At 33.1% G+C, this 15,766-nt stretch overlaps 1 protein-coding gene across 2 annotated transcripts in view; it reads left to right on the top strand.

Moving 5' to 3' along the window:
• Positions 1-15,766, top strand: part of LOC114340166 (transcription elongation factor SPT6) — a 168,549-nt gene that overhangs the window by 123,231 nt on the left and 29,552 nt on the right. For both annotated transcript variants that reach the window (XM_050655712.1, XM_050655711.1), the window contains 5 exons: positions 536-747; positions 2,384-2,551; positions 2,710-2,910; positions 5,802-5,970; positions 6,750-7,051. In XM_050655712.1, coding sequence (XP_050511669.1) covers positions 536-747; positions 2,384-2,551; positions 2,710-2,910; positions 5,802-5,970; positions 6,750-7,051 — 1,052 coding nt within the window. The remainder of the gene's footprint in view (positions 1-535; positions 748-2,383; positions 2,552-2,709; positions 2,911-5,801; positions 5,971-6,749; positions 7,052-15,766) is intronic.

The following is a 15,766-nucleotide window of genomic DNA, read 5'->3' as shown; positions in this document are numbered from 1 at the left end:
CTGAATAATATAAGGGGATAATAATAGTAAATATATAATTGTCGGATCAGCATACTTATGATGCTTCCGACCAACCATTACCAATGGAATTGTAACAGCTAGTTAGAGATAGCTGGAAAAATGGACTGCAATTGATCATCAGTTGTGATGCAAATTCACGGTTGAAGAGGACTTATCGATGGAGAAGGTCTTATCACCTCAAAAATGAGCAGTAATGGTATAACAGTATGTAGCCTATGCCTATAAAAATATAGGATAACTGTTCTGATTGCCAACTTAATATAAATAAAAAAAAAAAGGAATATGACTAACGTGACTGTGAAACTGATTTAAAAATCTAGACTTTTAAATATTAACATTTTGTATCCGTTTCTTATTTCGTAGTTATTGATATCTGTGTCTATTGTTAAGAGAGTCCATTTCTGTGTAGAGGAAGTATCCAGTGAATAGATATGCTTGTTTAGAAAGAGTTTACTGTAATCCTCGTTTTAAAGCTTTTCATATAAACTTGACTATTATTTTTTTTGTATTACAGTACTGAGGCATATGTTGAAATATTGGATGGCTCTCGAGTTCATCCCGAAACTTATGAATGGGCACGAAAAATGGCTGTGGATGCTTTAGAATATGACGATGATGAGGGAGCTAATCCGGCGGGAGCTTTAGAGGAAATTCTCGAGGCGCCAGAGAGGTTAAAAGATCTTGACTTGGATGCATTTGCGGAGGAATTGGAAAGACAAGGATTTGGTATGTTTTTTTTTTGTTATTTTTTTAGAATTACTGTTGTTAAAGCAGCAATAGCTAAGGCCCTTTATACCATTTCGAGCATGTTAAACGATATTCCATGGTACTAACATATAAGTGGGAATCCCAGGGTATACATTACGAATAGAACAAATATCATGCATGTAAACCTATTTCGATATGATGGTTGCAAGATGAACCTTCATTATTGTGCAAATATTACTTACAAAAAATACTGTAAGGACTTTACTGTTTCTAACCTTTGCTTTAATTCCGTTTCATTATTTCTTACTAACGCCAATCAAAGTTTTTCTGTTATCGGATCCAATGCTAATGATAATAAATAAGGACTATGTATTGAATCCTGATTTATTCATGTTTCACGTGAAGTGTAACACTCTTACACCTGTCATAACATTAGTTTTTATTCCATCATACATATCTCATGCCATACTTTCGAATACTCACCTGGAACTTACTTCTTATTGAGTGTTCACCATACAACCTCTTGAGTTATCGTATTCATATCATGCTTTTTCAAGTCATGAGTGAGAAACACCATATGCGCGTTTTCTCTCCGCTCCTTTATAGTGAAAATTGCATCCGTTGATCTGCTGAAAATTGCATCTGTTAAATCAAAACTGATTTTCTGATATTCTAGTTTTTTTAAGTTCCAGTTGTTCTAAGTGTCTTCCTTATTTTCATGGCGTGAGCAATTAGTTTAAGGCCCTCTGTTTCTGCTATTTGGCATTTGTGTTTTTAGTATAGAATGCACGTAAAAATGTTAACTTATATAATATTTTTTAAACTACGAGTATATGCTAGACCAGAGGTTCCCAAACTTTTTTTCTCATAGACACCTTGTCATGGTTTTCAGATCGACCCCCCTGCTATTCACTTTGAAGGATTTAAATTTTAATAGTAGTGAAGTACTTATAGTGTAAAAAAGTGAAAAAAAAAACAGACATTTTCACACATTTATTAATTAAATTTAAATCAAAATATACAGTAACTTTTACATAAAAAAAGCTAAGCAAAAAATAAATGCATTTAATGGGAGGGGTGAAATTGATGGTTTAATAATAAATTATCAACATTTGGCATTAACTTAGATCTAATCTCAAATCCCCTCGGTTAATGATGTCCAGTTTGTTTCTTTTTTTTTTTTTTTCGTTATGAGATTTATAACTTCGCTGAAACCCCCTTCTAACCGTTGACTCGCCCAGCGGTATAGAGAAATGAGTCCTTTGCAATTAATTAAACAAAAAACAATTTTAGACCGATGATATTAATTACTTTTATCAATTATATTTTTTTTACATTTTTTTGAAGTTTCTTGCTATTGACCCCATTTTCATTTCATAGAGTCCCAATTTTTATTTTCACCCACGTAGACCTTAGCAGGTTCTCATCGACCCCTGTTGGTCGATATAGATCACTTTCGGAATCACTGTGCTAGACATACAAAAGGAGGAAAACATCCATTTTGATCACTTATCACGTAGTTGATATCCTTTTAAATTGTATTGTAGAGCAAGAAAAAAAGTTATGCAACAACTGCTTTGACTTTTGAAGTCAAATAACATGCATAAAAATGGAATATCCCAATGTCTGTATAATGTATTATGTGTGTTTTTAGGTAACAAGAGTATAACATTGTATGACATTAGAGCAGAACTGAACTCGCGATATAAAGATTTGAGACAACCTTTTCGTTCTGCAAATCCTGAAGAACTATTCGATATGCTTACTAAAGAAACTCCCGAAACATTTTATATTGGAAAAATGGTTACATCTACCGTGTTTGGTAAGTCAAATTATCTAGTAATATAATTTTGATTATTTTCAAATACGTGTTAGTTTTGATTTTATCCCTGATCTTACTTCTGGTTATAGTTGAGAAGTTTATTACAATAAACAATAGTTTTGCAGTGTGTAATAATTATGTTCTGCATATTATTTTAGGCATTGCAAGGAGAAAACCAAAGTCAGACCAGCTCGATCAAGCTAATCCGGTCCGTAATGACGAAACTGGTTTGTGGCAGTGCCCCTTCTGTTTGAAAAATGATTTTCCTGAATTATCTGATGTATGGAATCATTTTGATGCAGGAGCATGTCCTGGTCAAGCTACTGGAGTTAAACTAAGACTGGATAATGGTATATTAGGTATGTACAACTACACAATGTTTCAATATATCATTGGGTAACATCTTTAAAAATTCAAACAAAAACTAATTGTCAAATTAGTAAAGAGACTTTATTAGTGCGAAGAATATTGGTTATAATAACAGCTCACTAATTTAAAATAATCTTTTTTTGAAAACGATTTTCAGAGTGGAAATCGAAATGTCAAATAACAATAATTATAAAATGTAATTTTCATTACAATCAATTGTGGCTTAATCCCATATAAACATAGTTGCTTTTATTTACTTAATCCGAAATCTGTCTAGATTTACTGAATAGACTTTATATAGATCATTTAAATATGAAATGGCAGGACTTTAGTTGTAGTATTATCTAGTGTCATTCATTTTGTTATTTTATTATCGTTAAGGTACTAGTACACTTTAGAAGATCAAAAATAATTATTTTTTCAAGAATTTTTTTCTCAGAAGCCTTATTGACAATGAACATAAAACTTTTTACATATTAATATCTAACTCTTAGAAAGTACAAAAAATATGTCTTTTTTCATTTATGTACGTACACTAATATTGTAGAGGGCGCAAAATTTGAGGCCTCGAAAAATGATGGCGGACAGTTAATCTCAGGATTGGGATATCTGAAACAAAAAAATCGTACTGCATTTGAAAAAGGAAGGTTTCTTACGTGACAATTTACCACAATTTGACCAAAAAATAAAAATAAATATTTTTTAACCATGAAAAACTGAAGAAAAACATTTTTTCACAAAATTTTTTCAAATCTTTTTTTGCGGAATTTTTCACTAACGGTGGTAAATTGTCACGTAAGAAATATTCCTTTTTCAAATGCCGTACGATTTTTTTGTTTTAGAGATCCCAATCCTGAGATAACTGTCCGCCATCGGAACTCCTTTTTTCCGATGCCTCGACTTTGGCGCCCTCTACAATATTAGTATACGTGCATAAATGAAAAAAGATATGTTTTTTGTATTCTCTAAGAGTTAGATATTAATATATGTAAACAGTTTTATGTTCATTTTTAATAAAGGTTCTGAGAAAAAAAATCTTGAAAAAATGCTTATTTTTGGTCTTCTAAAGTGTACTAGTACCTTAACCGTGGCCGGCTATACCCTAGATGAACAACACCTTTGTTATTTTAAATAGAACACCCCGAACACAGGGTTTTCACAAGTGACACGCCATTTCTTTAAATTTCAAATACAGTAAGTCAATAATTTTAAGTAAAACATCCTATATTTTATATATTTTATAATATTAATGAAAAAAGAAGTCAATTTTCATATAGTATTAGGATTCTCTATACCTAAAGTTTATACTTTTGGAAGTAATATTGTTGTTTAATGTTAAAGGTAAGATATTTATTGTTTTATTGTAGCAGGCCTTGTATGAAGAGGTCCTCTTCTTCTTCTTTTTATAGACATGACTCTGTTTTTTCAATTGTGCCTCCAGTAAGTTGTCGTTCGATCGTTTTTGTGATCCCCACTGATACAATCGGCTTTATGTGATCATTCCATTTTACTCTTGTTTCTTACTTAGTTATTAAGGTTCTCCATCTTACATCTCCGTCGTATATCTGTACTTCTAGCTCTGTCCCATAGCGTCTTACCATAGATTTTTCGAAGGGTTTTCATCTCCACTGTTTCGAGCAATCTTTTTGTTCTGTCAGGTCGTGTTTTTGCCGCGTATGCCATGATTGGTCTGATGACTGTTTTGTAAATTCTGCCTTTCATCTCTTTTCCGATATTTTTATGTCTTCATATTGTGTCATTCAGGCAACCTGTGGCTCTGTTTGCTCTATTCACTTCATCTTCCACTTCTGTTTCGAGCTTTCCGTAGCTAGATTGTGTGATGCCTAGATATTTAAACTCAATAAACTCCCGTCACTTGTTCTATTATCTGACATTTTTGGGGATATTAACATGTTAAATTTTCTGGCGCTTATACTAAATTGGTGCAACTACGTTGTAAATCATTGTCACTTTGAGAGATTAGTATTGCATCATCTGCATAGCAGATTATTTTGTTGTTTTCTCCCATTTGGTATCCTCTTTTAGTTCTTACTTTTTTATTATTTCATCCATGTTTAGGTTGAACAATAAAGGACTATAAGGGAATCCTCCTGTCTTATCCCTTTGACCGCTTCAATTGGGTCAGTTAGTTTATCTACTACTTTTACTTTTATTATGTTGTTCTGGTAGATGTTTTCGATCGTTTTAATTATTCCTAGAGGTAGCTCTCCTGACTTGAGTATAACAAATGAATAACGTCCTTTAAGGTCCACGAAACATAAATATGCCGGTTTGTTGTATTCTAATGATTTCTCGTGAACTTGCCCTATTATAAAAATAGCGTCGCTGCATGATCTTCCCGACCTACAACCTTGTTCTTCCGCTAATGTTATAATTTCATTCAGTTTGTTTGTTATTATTTTGGTGGTTCTTGTTTTGGATGTTAATTTTAATGTTGTGTTTAATAAGTTAATTCCTCTGTAATTCTCTGGGTCTGATTTGTCACCTTTTTAGAAGAGGGGTATTAGGATTCTTGATCTCATAATTTGAAGTTAAAAAATGGCGTATTAATAATTATTGTCAATACGCTAGAAATTCGAATTCAATATAAATTACTAAAAGAATGTTACCTACTCTTTGTGTGCAAAGGTTTTCAATACATTATGCTTCTAAACAGATATTAACTTGTGAACAGATTGTCTCTGTCATCTGTCAAAATTTTTGTAAAAAGGCGAATAACTAAATATGAACATTGAAATATTTCTAGTCTTGTTACCATACAGCTAAAACAGTCCTCTTCATTATTTGATGTATTCCCTATTTTATATTATTGTTAGTATGTTTTGATTGAATATTAAAATATACCTTTTGTGTTTTACAGGTTATATTTATATAAAAAATATAAGCGACAAACCAGTTGCTAATCCGGAAGAAAGAGTAGGCATAGGACAATTAATTCACTGTAGAATAATAAAAATTGACGTAGAGAAGTTTAGTGTTGATTGTACATCGAAATCTAGCGATCTTGCTGATAAAAATCATGAATGGAGGCAAGTATTTCAACAAAGTTTGTATTAAAAATGTATAAACATTTTCAATTTCTTTGCAACCTGAAAGTGCAGCAGCATTGTACTCTAGTTAAATCGGAGAGTGCAGGAAGAGTCTATACCGGTTTCGGGGATTTTTTCCACTCATCAGTAGTCCCATATCCTCTTCTCTAAATTCAACCAAGTACCTCGATCTGTGCCTTCCCAGGGTATTTTAGGGATGAGGGAATTTTAAATAATTTACGTCTCATCTGCTCAGCGTGGTAAAGTTCCAACGAGAAGGTTTCCTAAGTACTCCACAAAAGAGTAAGTGAATTAAAAATGTATAAACATTTTCAATTTCTTTGCAACCTGAAAATGCAGCAGCCTTATACTCTAGTTAAATCGGAGAGTGCAGGAAGAAGAGTTAACAAGAGTGCAAGAGTCTTTAACTAGAGTATAATGCTGCTGCATTTTCAGGTTGCAAAGAAATTGAAATGTTTATACATTTTTAATTCATTTACTCTTTTGTGGAGTACTTAGGAAATCTTCTCGTTGGAACTTTACCACGCTGAGCAGATGGGATGTGAATTATTTAAAATTCCCTCATCTTAATGTTCGTCTCGGCGCCCGTATGACTTTTAATTTTTGAAAGTCGCGGGGGTAATAACCAGAGAGTTTCCACCTGTTGTCAATCTAGTGATATGAGAACGATATTAATTGTCGTTTTCTTTACTACTGGATTGAGAACTTAGTAAGTTTGTATTATTTTGCAGTAGCTCATTATTTTTATAACATTCTAGACCTCAACGAGATCCTCATTATGATCAAGAACGTGAAGACAAAGACAATCGATTAGAAGCCGAGAAGAAGAAAGAGAAACAGCGTATGACGTACATCAAGAGGGTTATCGTTCATCCGGCGTTCCATAACATATCCTATGCCGAAGCCGAAAAATGTATGGTTAATATGGACCAGGGTGAAGTTATCATTAGGCCTTCGAGTAAGGGTGCGGATCATTTGACCATTACTTGGAAGGTTACGGATGGAATCTATCAACACATTGATATTAAGGAACAAGGGAAAGTTAACGCTTTTTCTTTAGGTAAGTATTCAATCTTCCTAGTATGTAGTAATCAGCACTGTAAAGAAGACTCGCGAAGGCAATAGACATAGTAGTAAAGATGCCGCGTCGTTTGTACACTTGGAAGTCACCAGCAGATACTAAAGATCCCTCAGATCATAACTTTTGATCAGTGACATAAAACTTAAACTTAAAAAAGTAAAACGCCAACAACCCTTTACTGTCTCCTATATAAGAAATTATAATAGGAACAACAAAAAAAATTGGAAGAAAAACAACGTCGAAGATCACTGGAATCAGATCCAAACCGTCACGCAAGAAAACACCAAACAGTATCAAAGAACAATCCGACCCAAAAAAAAATAAAGGAAGGATGAAAATTTGGGAATAGGTAGTTGAAATTGTCTATTATTATATAAGAAAAAGTTTACAATTCTACATCCCCTTCATTTTACAAAAATGGAGGGGAATGCCCCCTCTTGAAGGTAAAAAAATACATTCCAAATAAGACCGGAATTGGATAAAATGACTAATTCTAAACAACTTTTGTTCTATAGAGTTTTTCACTAAGTCAATACTTTTCGAGTTATTTGCGAGTGAATATGTTCATGTTTAACAAAGTAAAACATGTTTTTGAACGGTTTTTCGGAGATAACTCAAAAAGTAAGTATTTTATCGAAAACAATATTCGTAGCAAAAATATAGCTCATAAAAAATTTAAAAAAATGGTGTACACATGAGGTCTGTAGACCCAGTAGAAGCAGAGTTGCAGCTAATGAAAAGTAGGTTCTTCTTCGTCAAATTCCAAATCGAATATTTCAATGTGAAATAACCCAAATACGAAGCACTTTTCGGGGAAAATTCATTTTAACTTTTTTAAAGTGTTTAAAAAAAGGTTTATATTTGTTTAAAAAAAACTTGTAACATTAAAAGTAAGTGAGTTAGGCTCAAAATACTGTTGGTCTCTTTTATTTTTTTGTAAAAAAAATCACGAAAATCACCCCCTAATTAGCATCACAAATAAAATTTATCATTACCACTTCGCAAGTTACTTTGTCTACAGTTCACCAAGAATAGCTGAAAGTCTGAAATTCTAACTGCCTGCGCGAACAATGAAGTGAGAACGCACTCGGAAGGAAAAAGATAGCCTGTACGCGCGGGTGAACTTTAAAATATAGGTACAATCGGAGACACAAATATAGAAACGTAAAGTTTGAATAGTTTCTAATAGGTCCCGTACACAATTATTATTACTGTCATTACTTTTCTTCAGTATATTTTTTGTAGTATTTTTTTACAAAGTGAAATGTAATAAAATAGATCCAACAGAAACCGCTTGTGTTGCTGTAAATTATGGCATTATAAACCAAAAATTATATTTTTATATTGACTATTTTATTTATACTTTATATTACCATTATATTGACCAAAAGGTTTCGGAGAAAAAGGGCGTAAGCAGTAGGGTAATAAAGTAGTAATAAAATCGTTTATTGCAATACTAAATAGAAATTAGATGTTCGGTCCCGGTGAAGCATAAATATGGTGTCTTTGTATGGTCGGCGTTTAATTCCGTTGGAAAATTTACGCTAAGAAGAGCGGATAAGATACTAAGAAATTGGCAACACTGTTAAAATGACCATGATAATATTCTACTGAACAGTAGCGTAGATATCTAATTTTAAGTTACATAAAAGTTATTATTTTGCAAACATTTGATTTTAGGACAAGTGTAAATGGGATCGTCGCATGTCCCCAAATTATGTGGGCATATTATTATTATGTGGGTATATTATTATTATGTGGGTAATATTTTACAAAATAGTTTATAAAAATATAGTTTAAATAAAAAATATCGGCGTTATTAACTTCTGTGATATTTCTCGAAAGTGATAACACTAATCGACTCGACTGAACAGAACTTATTGTAAAATAATAATATCTACATATATAAAAACATTGTCAATAATAGTATATTATTCAACGAGCATGTAATGATGTCTATTACTCACGATGATGAAGTTTGCGACACGAGCCGAAGGCGAGTGTCGTAATTCCCCAGAGTGAGTAATAGCCATTACATGCGATAGAATACTATACTTTTTCTACGACCTTTTTTATTTTAATTATAAAAAAATATAATTATCAACTACTCGAGATTAAAATTATAATTTACAAATATACATTTTGTTTACCAGTACCCGGCTGAATAATTGGTTGCTTATTATTACCAATGCTGTCTATGTATTGGTTATAATTGGTTGTTTATTATTACCAATGCTGTCTAAATTATGTATTGTAAAAAACAGAACAACAAATAGTATATTCATGTTATATTCATTTCCGAAAAAATGTAAGTAAAGTACCAACTACTGTCATTGTAATAAATAGAAAATGGCTATTATCGGTGAACGTATTTTAAAAAGTTTTTTCTACAAACGTGTTAAAAATGCAATTTTTTTAAAATGTTTTTTAAAATTTAATTTAAACTCTATTACATTAAGTTGTGAAATAAAAAGGAATGAAACTAGTGGAGGTGGAAGATAAAAACTTTGTACCTTTTTGTCCTATCAAGAACTGTGTTTATACCCTGTTTTCAAAGATATATAAGCAAAACGAGAATACCTACAATTACAAGAGAAATAAAGGTTTCAACTAACACCTAATTCAAATGAAGTACTTACCAAAGAATATAGACGTGAGTAGAAGGGTACGGCCCTGAAACCTTTTAGCATAGAATTTTGCGTTCCAACTGAGTAGGTGCTATGGAGGTACATATATTTGACAACGTCCGTAATCACCGTCATCTCACCACCGCCCGCACTGCGGCCGCAACATCCCTCGTCAACAAGCCTGCTTATAAACGTGACCATCTGTTTCATATAAAACCTTCTTCTAGGGGCTATAATATTCTTTGTACTTAGTATCTACTCAGAGTCACTGTTATCACTTGTATCACTCGTATCATCTAAATTTATAGTTATTTTTTTGATTAATGTTGGTAAATATTTAAGATAGTCATTTTCCACTCCGATCACATGTTTGATTACATTTTTCCAGTTGGTTTCTGTGATTTTTGTGACTTCTCTTCTAATTAACTGGAGAACAGTAGAAGAAAATTTAGGAGCCACGTTTCTTCTCCTTATGTTTCCTTTAAATTGAGCCCATATTAACTCTATTGGGTTCAATGTACAATAATAAGGAGGAAGTCTAAGCACAGTATGCCCATTACTACGAGCACAGTTGTCTACAACATATTCCTTTTCGTACTGTCTGCTATGAACAACCTCCAACAATTGCTGTTTGGTATATGATGCCTCAAAATACAAATTTTCCTTAAATAAAAATTCCTGAATTTGTAATTTATTCCAACTATTATTTGGAATTCTTTTCATTAACCTTGAATGATATGATGCGTTATCCATGACAATCACACTATGTGGGGGTAATTTCGGAAGAAGAGATCTTTAAAACCATGATTCAAAAATTGAACTTTCCATATCGTCATGATAATCTAGAGACGCGTCTTTAATTTGTTTTGCCGATAATAATAATGCATCGTCGATCCATCCATTTTCTCCACCGCAGTGTAAAATTATAATCCTCTTTCCTTTATTGGGCGGTACTGAGTTGAAACACTTTTTGTTATTATTTGTCCAACTTTTTTTCACTGTGTCATGAGTATCGTACCAGGTCTCATCTAAATAAACAATATTTCTTTTCATTTTTCGATATTCAGTTATCTGTCTTATATAACTATTTCTTAAAAAAATTATTCTAGTACCTACTTTCCATTAGCGTCTGGCGCTTGTCTATTGTTTTGTACTTAAAATTATTCGCTTTAAGAAATAATCGAAGTGTTGTTGCTGAACATGAGAGAATGCCCTTTCGAACTAATTCACTTCGAAGGCTTTCAATAGTTGGAAAAATATTAGCCGCATACATTTGGTATATTGTTCTGGTTATAGGTTCAATTAAGTGCGGTTCTATTTTTCTGAATTTGCCACAATCCTTTCTCTTCTGTCTAGAAGAAGATGTTTCTCCTATAATCTTGTAGCAGGTTGCTTTGGGCACTTTGGTTAAAAAACATGTTTCTGCAATTGCCTCTGATTTAGACAACTCAGTACAAAGTCCTTCATAAACATTTTTCAGCAGACGTTTGGCATCATCAGAAAGGTATTGAAAATGTCGCTTACGTTTTACTACACACCTGTGTAAATCCTCCAATTGATTAGAGGGTTCCATTGTCTCTTCAGCTGTAGAACTATTTTCGCACCATGTACGCAACATTTTAAAAGCATTAAACGTATAAAAACGTAAAAAAGTATCACGTAAAAACAAAAAAAGTATAAAATGTAAAATTTTAAAATGATTTCCGTAGAAAAAACACTGATAAAGTCACGACCAAACTCACTTGCAGTTCACTATTTGAAATTTTAATTTAACTGAACGCTGTAGCAGTTCTGGTTTGACTAAAAATATTCTTGTTTCCCAAAAATCTGTTGGTCATATCCGCAATTTAAAAATAAAATATTATAAAAATTTGCCTACCTTGTCCCGTGCCTTCGGCACTGGACGGTCGAAATCTGATACCCTAGTTTATGACTCCGCAAGCCAGTCAAATACTGTTATAATCTTACCCCAAGCACCCTAAGTATGAATAAGTCTGCCGACAAAAGATAACGCATTATGATTTGTCATAACAACGATATCCGATGTTTTCATTGGCCGTTGGTCCACATGGACTGGTCAACAGTTCGATGAAAACTTCATCTGGTTGACTGCCCATATTTTAAAATATTATACCAGGCACGTCTGAATGTAAATATCGAGTGGAATCTTAAAATTTTGTACTGTTATAGGTCTGAGTCATTGATAATTTTACAGACCCCTGGTAGAGTACTTTTTTATTGCCTGATTTTATTACAGATACATATATTTTTACACAGTCTCACGGAAATACGAGGCTACCATACCAGTACCTTTTGTTAAAAGAGATATTTATAACCTTTCTCGTATCCATTTCCATAGCATTTGTCGTCATCGTTTTATTCAGTCCACACAAACTTTTCACTAATTTAAAATCAAAACTGACATTTTTTTCAGCGACATATTGCTTCATAGAAGCCCATACTAACTATGGGATTCAAATCCGGATAATATCTTGGGTAACCGTAAAACTGAATGTCCTTTATCCTCGAGTATTTTGTCAATTTCATAGGTTTTAAACAGAGGTTTGTGTAATTTTATAATGTCGTATAATTCAAATTTCAACATGTCATCTGTAAAGGAAATATTTCGCGTTGTCAGCCACTGCTGCATTTCTGCTTTTCTGGAAGACATAGTTGGACATTTCTCAGTTTGTACGTTGTGATACGGTGCATTATCAATCACTAAAACGCTGTTCGGGGGCAAATTTGGTATCAGTTTATCCTGAAGCCACTTTTTGTAATTGTCGTAGTTCATTGTATCATGATAATCTCCTGTTTTTATAGTAGGTTTGTAGCGCAGATAAGCGTTTTTAACAAAACCACTTTCACCTCCAGCATGCACTATCACAAGCATCTGTCCTTTAGATACTGGTTTTTGTATGCCCTTGTTTGAACTATCAGACCAGCTCTTTTGGTAGGTATGAGATGAATGGACGTATGTTTCATCCATGTATATAATTGGGCGATTTGCTTTCCTGTAACGTTTCATACTACGTAAGAAATTCAGTCTAAGATGTTGAATATTGGGCTTTTTCATTAATAATTTTCTATTAGTTCTGGTTTTTCGCCAACGAAATCCCATCTTTCTAATTACTGTTCGTAGGCTTTCTATGGAACCTGAGTAGTTGTACTCCTCTGCAAATGTTCTGTGTATACGTTTCACAGTTGGGACTTGTTTTTGTGTTATACAAAAATCCATTATATAACGTCGAAGACGCCCTATATCAAAATCGTCCAAGCACGTTTTTGAAGCGCTTTTTTTTCTCTTTTTGTTTGGAGTTACAAATGAGGAATATTCGCCATCTTCAATTAATTGCATTTCCCGAGCAATTTTTTGAACGCTGCTTAAACTAACACCTGTTGCCAATACCACACGTTCCTGCAATTTTTTCAAATCTCTACACGGTTCATTGTTTTTCGCTTCATTTATCATAAAATGAATCACGTTTGCTATCACTTCCCTTGTCTGATTATTTAAAACTTTTCCCTTCAGATTCGATTTAAACAAAATTTGCAAATTTTAAATTGATTCTCATTTGCGGTTCGTACTTACAAAAAATGTTTCGCAGACTGTACCGACTTGTTCACGTTACAAACGGTAGATATTAAGTGAACGCTCAGTGCGAGATCCGTCGGATGACGAATGCGCATCATGGGCGTGGTTATTTTCAGACTTTCAGCTATTCTTGGTGAACTGTATGTATTATTTATATGATCTGTAAGTTTTATCGGTTCAAAGTGCTTCTTTTTGAAAAAGATGTAGTTAAAATGGCTTGAGCGAGTAACTAATCACGAGTTTAGGCAAATTTGGAACAGCCCTAGCATAACCAATTTTTGTCTAACAAGAAAACAAAAAATCAAAAATTTTCAGAAAAGCAAAAGGTATTTTATTACCTTTTGAGATTTTTGGTATTACTAATAATTTTTAAGTTAATTCCATAAACAATTCCGATTTTTTTCAAAGTAAAAGAAAATGTTTTATTTTAAACCCCATTTTTTTTCAAAACTGAGCCCTTTAAACCAATGAAACTTATAGATAATATAGATAATACATAAATAAAGTAACTTGTGAAGCGGTAACGATTAATTTTATTTGAGAAGCTAATTAGGGGGTGATTTTCGCCATTTTTTTACCAAAAAATAAAAGGGACCAACAATTTTTTAGCGTAACTCACTTACTTTTAATATTAGAAGTTTTTTTAAAAACAAAAATAAACCTTTTTTTTAAACACTTTTAAAAGTAATGAATTTTCCCAGAAAAGTGCTCCGTTTTTTGGTTATTTCATATTGAAATATCCGATTTGGAATTTGACGAAGAAAAACCTACTTTTCATTAGCTGCCACTCTGCTTCTACTGCGTCTGCAGACCTCACGCATACACCATTTTTAATATATATTTATACAATATTTTTTTCGCTAAAATACTTATTTTTTGAGTTATTTCCGAAAAACCGTCCTTAAAACAAGGGTTTTTTTTTGTTAAAAATGAACATATTCACTAGCAAATAACTCGAGAAGTATTGACTTTGTAAAAAAACTCTATAGAACAAAAGTTGCTTAGAATTAGTCATTATATCCAATTCCGGGCTTATTTTGAACTTATTTTTTTTCATCCGAGAAAATTTTTTTCACCCCGTAGTTTCCAATTTTTGTAAAATGGAGGGGATGTAGAATTGTAAACCTTTTCTTATACAATAATAGACAATTTCAACTACCTATTCTCAAATTTTCATCCTTCCTTTATTTTTTTGGAGGCTTTCGTAAAAGTTTGTATTCCTTGATCGGAACACAGAAACAAGACGAAAACAGAAAAATAAAGTGAATAATGCAACAAAATCAATAAAGAAATCAGAATAAAAAACCTGGATGCCAAAGAAAAATGGCACAGCATGGTCTTGAAATAAAAGAACTGCAGAAAAATAATGACACTCTAGCGATAAACTTCCCCAGATAATTTAAATGTCATTGGACAATAATATTTCAATCAACTGTGGTAGTTATCGTCCACCCTAGCCTAGCTCGGATTCCCAAGGTGTGTGTTCGTCTTGTCCTAATCAAAAACATGAACTATGATTATACATGAACATATATATAGAAAGAGACTATAAGTTTTCAATCTAATGGCATATAAAACAACATAATGTTACTCTACATCCCACCAGACTGAAAACAATGGAAACCTTCTCTGGTTACAGCTCCGAGGCTTCTACAATTTGCAAGCCATAACGGATGCTGAGACTAAGGAAGATGAGGGAATTTTACAATTTATAATTCACGGAATCAGAATATGATTCCGTGAAACATGTAAATCAAAAATAAATAACCATTTTCAATTTCGTTGCAAAACGAAAATACAGCCGCACCATATTCTAGTCCCATCAGAGAGTGCAGCAAGCACCTCTACCGGTTTCGAAACTTATTAGTCTCTCATCAGGAGGCACAAATGCTGCTCTCTCTGATCCAACCAAAACAAACCCCGGCGTGCAGTCACGGATTGCAACGAACTAAATGGCATAGATGCCCTAGCGGCAACGGCTAGCAGAAGACTAAGTTTTCAATCTAATGGCATACAACATAATGTTACTCTACATCCCACCAGACTGAAAACAATGGGAACCTTCTCTGGTTACACCTCCGAGGCTTCTACAATTTGCAAGCCATAACGGATGCTGAGACTAAGGAAGATGAGAGAATTTTACAATTTATAATTCACGTCCCATCTGCTCAGCGCGGTAAAGTTCCAACGAGAATGAACATATGATGAACATATATATTCAAATTGTTGCCAAAACTAACAATTCTTTGATTATACTTATATCTTTTGGTATTGGTTCGATGGTAACTTCTTGATGTCGAATAGTACTGCTGGTTCTGCAACTGGCGCTGGGATCCTAGATGCTGTATTCCACCAGGCCTATGGATGTTGATCGTTGTAGTCTAGATGATATGGTCCTCATTGTTGTATCGCCGGCGATGGAGGATGCGTGAGGCTCCCGAAGGGACAAAGGTGATTTTTATCCCAAAAACT

This window comes from Diabrotica virgifera, chromosome 7 (genome assembly GCF_917563875.1).
Source record: "Diabrotica virgifera virgifera chromosome 7, PGI_DIABVI_V3a".
Lineage (NCBI taxonomy): Eukaryota > Metazoa > Arthropoda > Insecta > Coleoptera > Chrysomelidae > Diabrotica > Diabrotica virgifera.
Note: the sequence above shows the minus strand (reverse complement) of the source record. Positions and strands in the feature narration are given on the sequence as shown.